The sequence below is a fragment of the Triticum dicoccoides genome, chromosome 1B (genome assembly GCF_002162155.2).
Source record: "Triticum dicoccoides isolate Atlit2015 ecotype Zavitan chromosome 1B, WEW_v2.0, whole genome shotgun sequence".
NCBI classification, from domain to species: Eukaryota; Viridiplantae; Streptophyta; class Magnoliopsida; order Poales; family Poaceae; genus Triticum; species Triticum dicoccoides.
The window spans coordinates 21,825,482-21,835,214 of record NC_041381.1 but is presented as its reverse complement, the minus strand read 5'-3'; the positions used below and the strand labels follow the sequence as shown (position 1 = coordinate 21,835,214).

General features: G+C 42.0%; 1 protein-coding gene across 1 annotated transcript in view; it reads left to right on the top strand.

The window, feature by feature from the left end:
* Positions 1-4,048, top strand: part of LOC119299924 (salicylate/benzoate carboxyl methyltransferase-like) — a 7,817-nt gene extending 3,769 nt beyond the window's left edge. Inside the window, exons 3-5 of the mRNA XM_037577038.1 lie at positions 2,930-3,288; positions 3,358-3,624; positions 3,707-4,048. Coding sequence (XP_037432935.1) covers positions 2,930-3,288; positions 3,358-3,624; positions 3,707-4,048 — 968 coding nt within the window. The remainder of the gene's footprint in view (positions 1-2,929; positions 3,289-3,357; positions 3,625-3,706) is intronic.
* The last annotated feature ends 5,685 nt before the right edge of the window (positions 4,049-9,733 follow it).

Genomic DNA, 9,733 nt, shown 5'->3' with positions numbered 1-9,733 from the left:
TAGATTAATTAGATTTTTTTTGTTAGATTAGATGCGTAGTAATTAATTTGTTCATATTATGTTAGACTTTTTTTTTCTGTTAATAGATTTTTTTGGTGATATTATTATTGAATATGCATGTTTGGTGATATTATTGTTAATAGATTTTTTTGGTGATATTTAGATTGTGTAATTAATTTTGTTCATAGAATTTTAATTATTTTTTTGTTCATATTATTTAGAAAAAGGAAAAAAAATAAGAAGTAGTTTATATATAGTTGAACTAGCTAGTTGATTTAATAAACTAATTTATTTTACTATATATAGAAGTAGTTTGTTTTTAGTAAGTACTACTTATTTATTTATAGTAAGTGCTTAGTAGTTGAACTAGATAGTTGATTTAATTAATAAAACTACTTTTATTTATCTATATATATAGAAGTAGTTCCCGCATCGACGTCGGCGATGCCTATCCCGCATCCTCGTCGTCGTCCACTCGGCGGTGGAGGCCTGGTTGATCAGGGCCATGTTCGGGACTAGGCTCCGCCGGGATGGTATTGGGAGGTGCTACCTTCCGGGGGACGTAGGTTGGTGAGGAGGCAGCCCGTTGTTGACCCGATCCTTGTTTGGTGGCGGTCGCGTGGACCAGTGACGGTGGTGAGGCATCCGGACACCGCGGAGGTGGTACGTCACCGTGTCAGCGAGGAGGACGAGCACGTCCGTCGCTACATGGTTGCATTGGAGGGCAGGTTCGACAATACCTGGCAGGTTCTTCAGGGATCTCACTGGAGCTATGATCCTGTTATGGTTCCTTATCTTTGGGTGTCCACCGCCCGCGTCAATACCCGTCAGGTGCTACGGTTCTAGTTGTATTAGTGATAATATTCGATGATGTACGGACACCAAGAGATGATGTACTTTTGCTTATAATTATTGAATGCATGCTAATTTGAATAATATACTTTATTTTATGATTTGGTTTTGCTTATTTTATGATTTGGTTTTGCTTATTGAATGCTCATATTAGATAAGTTCTTCTTCATTCAGGTGTGCTAGACAATTTGGTATAATAATGCATTCGGGAATGAAAGGAGGAGCTACGTACATCGATCATCGATAGTCAACCCGTGATTAATAATAATGATCTAGTTTAATATTTTAATTATGAACGTAGGCCGGAAATGTCGTACTAATCGGACGATGAAAACCGCCCGGGGAGTGCGACTGGTGCCACGACGACTGAGGTATCTGCGACAGGTTCATTGAGCTGGACGAAGATCAGCGCTTCAGCATTAAGCTCGAGGAGACCTGCGATGTTCATACGGTACGCAACGACGACAATAGTTTTTTCGTAATTAAGCACGACTTCAACTATTTTAACGTGTATTTTTCATCTTTTCCAATTCGACTAGCTTATCCCATGCTTTGCAAGACGCTATGTCTTGGAGAGGATGGGTTTTGAAGACCATGAAAATTTCGAAACCAAAAAAATTATCCTAAGTACCCATCATGGTGTGGATTTTCAAGTAAAGCTGTACAATGCTCAGAGTGTAACCCATTTTGGTTGCAAAAATTAGGAAGCACTTTGCAAGATGTATGGTCTTGATGAGGGTATGCTTGTCACCATTGATCTTGGTGATCCTACAATCGAGCAAGAGAGACCTTTGATTTGGGTCCTTGTGGATACACCTCCAATTCTTCCCCCATGTGAGCTTAACATAGTTATTAAGTAATTTATATTGTTTATTTCAAAATATATAGTTGACAACTTATCTCCATTGACAGCTTATTTTCATTCTTCAAAGAATGTGCGGAAGATGATAGACAGAACCTACTACACCGAAGGCTCCGAATTAACTTATCAGGAGAAAAATCATCTGGCCGGATTTTGTACTGATCTTGAGAATTACAATATCTACAATCAAACTCCTCAACATTATGGTCAATACGTGCCACTAGTGCACGTGTTGAACTACGGTAACTACCATGGAGATACCCTGGTAAGATTATTTTTTACTATTACAACATTCGTGCATCTTTTTGCACACTTCTAAAACTAGTAGATCATTGCTAACTACGACGTTATTACTATGTTTTTCAACAGATAATCCCGAATGATTGTGTGCCTCATCTGATGTATACGCATGGTAGCCTTCATGTTTTGAACATACAACCAGGTCGTCCTACGAATCTCAACTGTCCATACCGGGTTTCTAAAAGAAGTGGAGATATAACAATCAAAGAATGGAAAAAATGTATGGACAGTCGTAAGGAGCTTCTTGGAAGCAATAAGCAGCGAAGGGCAAGAATTGGAGACATGATGATCGCCATTCTTCATAATGGAGAGTCAGGGTCTATATTGTTTTATGCTATTTTACCTTACAGGTGTTTAGGTCCTACCTGATACTGATGATCATGTGCTAAGAACAATTATGTAGGGTTGGATTCGATGACTATGAGGATGATGATCGCATGACTTATTATTAATAACGAGTAGAAGTTGTATGATGATGCATGATTAGTAGGACTTGTTATTAGATATGATGATGTATGATGCGAGCATGCATGAGCATGTTATATCAGCGGGTGAAATGAACATAGCAGCGGCGTTGATAAACTAAGGACAAAGATATAAGAGAGGACACTTCTCTCTATTAGCTAGCTAATAACAACCTAAAAATAACCCCCAAAACCCCTAAAGCAGCCACTTTTATAAAAAAAACATGGACTTTTGGTCCCGGTTGGAGCCACCAACCACCAACCGGGACCAAAGGCCCCCTGACTGGGCTCGGCGCACAGGGCCACGTGGAGACACATTGGTCCCGATTCGTGTTTGAACCGGGACTAATGGGTGGAGGTATTAGTAACGACCCATTAGTCCCGGTTCATGAACCGGGACTAAAGGTCCTTACGAACCGGGACTATTAGGTGTTTTTCTACTAGTGGATAGGCGCGGCCATCACTGACTTATGCAGCAACACAAATACCTTGTTGCTTGGAAAGTTGATGGTCGTGGATGTGGGCTGCTCCTCTGGCAGAAATGCAGTTGCACTGGTATCAACTGCCATCGACGCCATCCAGAGCCACTGCCTTCAGATAAACCAACCACCACCGGAAGTGTGTGTGCTACTAAACGACTTGCCTGACAACGACTTCAGCATGGTGGTGAAGACCTTGGTCACGCTCCGTGAAAGCAAGAAGACTATTGTTGTGACTAGTGTCGCACCGGGGTCATTTTATGAGCGACTGTTCACTAGTAACTCCTTGCATCTTGTCTGCTCGTCCAACAGCTTGCATTGGCTCTCAAAGGTGTGAGCTCGATAAATTGATCCAATCGAATTAGTTGTGAGTATCGTAACCAAAATCTTACCTTTACAGGCTCCTGAAGATCTAACAAGGAACCACATCCCAGCATTCGACATTGATGAACATGCTAGGCGTGAAAGGCTCCCTATGGTCCGTGATGCCTATGCACTACAATTCAAGAAAGATTTCTCACTTTTCTTGGAGCTGAGGGCCAAGGAATTGGTCTCAGGAGGTCGAATGGTTATTTCCCTGGTAGGGACGCGTTCTAACGCAATTGCCTCCAAATTCATTCTTTTCCTTGGAATTGTAGCTCAGATCCTGAGTGTCCTCGTCGCGGAGGTACATTTGTAGCATAACACCTTTTTCTCTTGCGATCCAGCATGCCATTATCTCACCGCATGGTCTATGATATGATTGGCAGGGTGTGATCGACAAAGCAAAGTTTTATTCTTTCTATATGCCATTGTATGGACCTTCCAGCGAGGAGCTGAGGGAGATCAGCAAGGCAGAAGGCTCTTTTTCGATCAGGGAGATGCGTGTGCACGACCCTAGAACGGAAATGAGCACCACCCTGAGCACCTCAACCAGGTTTGTGAACAATCTAAGAGCCTTATTTGAGCCGATAATAGTCCAGCATTTCGGAAAGGTTATGGATAAATTTGCGATGGCCGCGGAGCTGTACTGGATCCTAGATGGGAGCTTGCAAGAGGAGCGTGCCAGAACATCTCGAGCTATGTTGGCTGTATCCCTCGTAAAGGCATGATGATGAGGTGCCAGAAGATACATTTGGTGAGATCGTACTATTGCTTACTTTGAGGCAACACCATGTGCCCATTTAATTGTGTCATACTATATATCATTGTGTGACGTATGGCCTGCAAAAATCCGGCCTGGCATTTGTGTGACGTATTTGTTTTGGTAAGGTCTGCAACGAGACTGAAGCAGTCGGAAGATCAAAGTAATTATGTCTCTAATGACCCTAAGTAAAAGTAGTTTTATTGTAAAAAGTTAAGCATGCATTAGAGACAGTGAAAATTCGAAGAGCTCGTTATGTTTTGGAACAAAAGGGATTGCTAGTTTTTTTTTCTCTTAACGGTTATGTTGTGTCTTTCTTCATCAATTCTTAACCCTAGTTCGATCAACACTATATTCGTGAACATGGTAAAGGCACACAGAAATCCTTGGTTAACAAAATGATAGTTGTAGATTAATCACACAAAATCCCAAACTTCTTTTATGCCGGACAGAAATATCCTTGAAGGGGTGGTAGTCCTTCATGAAACGCTCCATGAAATCCATTCCAAAAAATTAGATGGAGTAATTTTTAAAGTGGATTTCGAGAAAGCGTACGATAAGATCAAATGGCTATTTCTCCAACAGTCATTGCGTATGAAAGGTTTTGATGAAGCCTGGCGCAGGCAGGTTGAATCATTTACGCAAAAAGATAGTGTGGGAATTAAAGTGAATGACGATATAGGACATTATTTCCAGACACATAAAGGCCTTCGACAAGGAGATCCGATGTCACCTATCCTGTTTAACATTGTGGTGGATATGTTAGCAATTCTGATAGGAAGGGCAAAGGAAAATGGTCAAGTAGATGGATTGGTACCTCATCTTGTTGATGGAGGTGTGTCCATACTTCAGTACGCTGATGATACAATCATCTTTATGGAGCATGACTTGGCCAAAGCGAGAAACATGAAGCTGGTGTTATGCCTATTTGAACAATTGACCGGGTTAAAGATTAACTTTAATAAGAGCGAGCTGTTCTGTTTTGGTAGAGCCAAAGACGAACAGGAGGCGTATAGGCAATTGTTCGGGTGTGAGTTGGGAGAATTACCTTTTTCTTACCTAGGTATTCCAATCCACCATCGTAGGTTAACAAACCGAGAATGGAAGTGAATCGAGGACCGATTTGAGAAGAAATTGAGTTGCTGGAAGGGTAAACTCATGTCATACGGAGGCCGATTAATCCTGATTAATTCGGTGCTCACGAGTATGCCTATGTTTCTCCTATCGTTCTTTGAGGTCCCAGTTGGTGTTCGGAAGAGACTGGACTTCTATCGATCGCGGTTCTTTTGGCAGAGTGATGAGCTTAAAAGAAAATACCGACTTGCTAAATGGGATATCATCTGTAGACCGAAAGACCAAGGGGGTCTTGGTATCGAGAACCTCGAAGTTAAGAACAGATGCCTTCTTAGCAAATGGCTGTGGAAGCTCTCTTCGGAGAATGATGCCATGTGGGCTCAAATCCTACGCAGCAAGTACCTTCAGACAAAAACTTTGTCCCAGGTTACAGTAAGGCCGACCGATTCACCTTTCTGGAAAAGACTGATGAGAGTCAAACAATCCATGTTCAATAGGACGAAGTTTGTTATTGGCAACGGCACCAGCACGCGTTTCTTGGAGGATACTTGGCTCGGCGAGACACCCTTGGCCGTCCAATATCCGTCTTTATATCGTATTGTTCAACGACGTGAGGTGTTCGTAGCTTCGGTATTTCAATCTATCCCCCTTAATATTCAGTTCCGACGGACATTGGTGGGCAATCGTTGGGAGGAGTGGCTCCGTCTAGTTAGGAGACTGATGGAGGTCCAACTTTCCCAACAACCCGATGAATTACGCTGGAAGTTGACTAAGTCTGGAGTATTCACAGTTAAATCAATGTACATTGATGTTATTAATTCGAACTCCATTCCTACATCCAAGCATGTTTGGGATGTCAAAGTACCTTTGAAAATAAAAGTGTTTATGTGGTTTATCCATAAACAAGTTATTTTAACCAATGACAATTTGAAAAGCGTAATTGGACAGGGCCTACTAGGTGTAGTTTCTGTGATTGGGATGAGACTATAAAACACCTCTTTTTTGATTGCCCGTTGGCCAAAGTCCTTTGGCAGACGGTTCACATTGCTTTCAATATCAAACCACCAAATTCTGTTAACGCATTATTTGGGACATGGCTGAATGGGATTCCGCCTGACTTAGCGAAACACATTCGGGTTGGGGTTTGCGCTTTGCTGTGGACTATCTGGACTTGCAGAAATGATTTGGTCTTTAACAGAATATCATGTATTCATTTTTTGCAGGTTATATTTCGCACTACGGCTCTGATCCGTTCGTGGTCGCTACTCACTCAGACGGAGGCCAGGGAGCATTTGGTTACTGGATCTTTCCGCTGGGAGATGGTAGCTCGGGATATCTTCAACCGGTTTGGATGGCGATCATGTAATAGGATAGGCATCTAGTTTATCTATCTACTTATAGCCAGCCAGTTGTGGCATCTTGTCTTGGCTATTCGATGTTTCTAGCCTTTATGGCTCTGTGTGAGCTTTCTATTTTTTTATTTTTGTTTGGAGACCTTGGAACCATATTGACACTGTTTTTGTGGTTAATAAGATGGCCGTATGCATCATTCTGATGCAGAGGCCGGGGAGTCCCCCTTTTTCAGAAAAAAAATATGCATGACTTTGATCAACATTCGGCCTTGCGCTTCTTCTTATAGTAGCTGGCAAGCTAGTAGAGTGGGAGTGATTTGGCTTTGTGATCCAGAAGAAACGAAGGCATGATCATCTACCTCTTCTTCAGTAACCCAATTGATAGCTTAAAATTACCCTCTGGTTGGGAAACCCAGTTACAGATGTGCGCAAGCTAGAGCCGGAGCCCTGAACAAAATGAATGTCCAGTTTATTGCAATGGCCGTAATAAATGTCCAGTAACAAATGATTTGTCATGGTGATGTCCCGCTTGAGACAATCTGCTTTCCACCATTGGTTACGGAGAAGAACGGAACATTTCAATATCTAACCCGATGCGATGGATACAAGGAGAAGGATGGATTGAAATAGAGCGTTTCGCTGGGACTTCGTGATTTAACAACCAGTGCTCCAAGCTCTTCCGATGAGCAGGTAAAGAAACAAAGAACCAAAGTATACTGGCTACATATTTAGTATTAAGAAGATCACCGGGTAATCTAAGAAGAAAGAACTTGATAATGGGACAAGTCAATTCTTCAGTTCATTCAGCGCAGAAGGATATTCAAACAAGTACTAGTATACATTTCATGCAACCATGAAACAAGCTTCTTGATCATAACTTGTATACATCAAAAAGAAAATATAGCCTGCTCATAGTGGACCCACTTCATACACATTGCGCCGGTCACAGCAAAGAAAAAACATGGCTGGCATGGTAAATCTGGACCCCAGCCTAACCATGGTCAATCTTTCTTCCCTCATCACTACATCATAACTTGACTTAGAGGCAGATAGAGCATCTGAGTTGATACAAAATTTAGCAACTTTTAAACCTATGTCAGATAATGATATTAGCAAATTGGGTATGTCTACAATTGAGAGTTTGTGTGACGACCTAATGCCTACTTCGGAGGCCGAAGATGAAGTAGGGGGGTTGGTATCCGAGGGGCAAGACGACCTGACCCATTAAGAGTCGTATGCACATCTCATAACTAGTCATGAGGATGGGGGGGAGATGGAAGTGTCCAAACCCAAGCGTCCCTGCAAGAGGAAAATATATCCAACATCGGTTGTTCGCAGAAGTGCGAGAGTCAAGCTCAAGAAAAAATCCATGATGAATAACGAAAGGACTTTTCTGGAATAGCAGAGGTCTAGCTGACTTGACCAAGAAAAGATTCCTGGCTAAAAAATCCATTGAGGATAAATTGGATTTTATCGCTCTTCTTGAGACAGGTAGAGACAATTTTACATCGCAATTCTTTGGATCTTTGACGGAAGGAATAGCGTTTGACTGGCATTGTTTACCCCTGCTACGTCTTGAGCTTGCGTTGGTTTTCCTTAAAGAGGAAAGGGTGATGCAGCACAGTACCGTAAGTATTTCCCTCAGTTTTTGAGAACCAAGGTATCAATCCAGCAGGAGGCTCCTCACAAGTCCCACGAACCTACACAAACAAACAAAGAACTCGCAACCAACGCGATATAGGGTTGTCAATCCCTTCATAGCCACTTGCGAAAGTGAGATCTGATAGAGATAATATGACAAGATAAATATATTTTTGGTATTTTGTAAAATAGATGCAGAAAATAAAGATGCAAATAAAAGTAGATTGAAAGGTTATATGATAAAAGATAGACCCGGTGGCCATAGGTTTCACTAGAGGCTTCTCTCAAGATAGCATAAGTATTACGGTGGGTGAACAAATTACTGTCGGGCAATTGATAGAAAAGCAACTAATTATGATGTTATCTAGGCATGATCGTGTATATAGGCATCACGTCCATGACAAGTAGACCGACTCCTGCCTACATCTACTACTATTACTCCACACATCGGCCGCTGTCCGACATGCATCTAGAGTATTAAGTTCATAAGAACAGAGTAACGCATTAAGAAAGATGACATGATGTAGAGGGATAAACTCAAGCAATATGATATAAACCCCATCTTTTTATCCTCGATGGCAACAATACAATACGTGGCTTGCAACCCTTTCTGTCACTGGGTAAGAACACCGCAAGATTGAACCCAAAGCTAAGCACTTCTCCCATGGCAAGAAAGATCAATCTAGTAGGCCAAACCAAACCGATAATTCGAAGAGACTTGCTAAGATAACTCAATCATACATAAAAGAATTCAGAGAAGATTCAAATATTATTCATAGATAAACTTGATCATAAACCCACAATTTATCGGATCTCGACAAACACACCGCAAAAAGAGATTACATCGAATAGATCTCCACAAGAGAGGGGGAGAACATTGTATTGAGATCCAAAAAGAGAGAAGAAGCCATCTAGCTAATAACTATGGACCCAAAGGTCTGTGGTAAACTACTCACAACTCATTGGAGGGGCTATGGTGTTGATGTAGAAGCCCTCCGTGGTGGATTCCCCCTCCGGCAGAACGCTGGCGATGACTCCAAGATGGGATCTCGCGGATACAGAAGGTTATGGTGCTGGAAATATTTCTTCGGTGGCTCTCTGGATGTTTTTGGGGTATGTAGGCTTATATAGGAGGAAGAAGTACGTCGGTGGCCGCCCGAGGGGCCCACAAGACAGGGGGGCGCGCCCAGGAGGGGTGGGCGCGCCCTCCTATCTCCTGGCCGCATCGGCTGCTTCTTGACATGCACTCCAAGTCCTCTGGATCACGCTGGTTCCAAAAATCACGCTCCCGAAGGTTTCATTCCGTTTGGACTCCGTTTGATATCCCTTTTCTTCAAAATACTAAAATAGGCAAAAAAAACTGCAATACGGGTTGGGCCTTCGGTTAGTAGGTTAGTCCCAAAAATGATATAAATGTGTAAAATAAAGCCCATAGGCATCCAAAACAGGTAATATAATAGCATGGAACAATAAAAAATTATAGATACGTTGGAGACGTATGAAGCATCCCCAAGCTTAATTCCTCCTCGTCCTCGAATAGGTAAATGATAAAAACAGAATTTTTGATGTGGAATGCTACCTAGCAT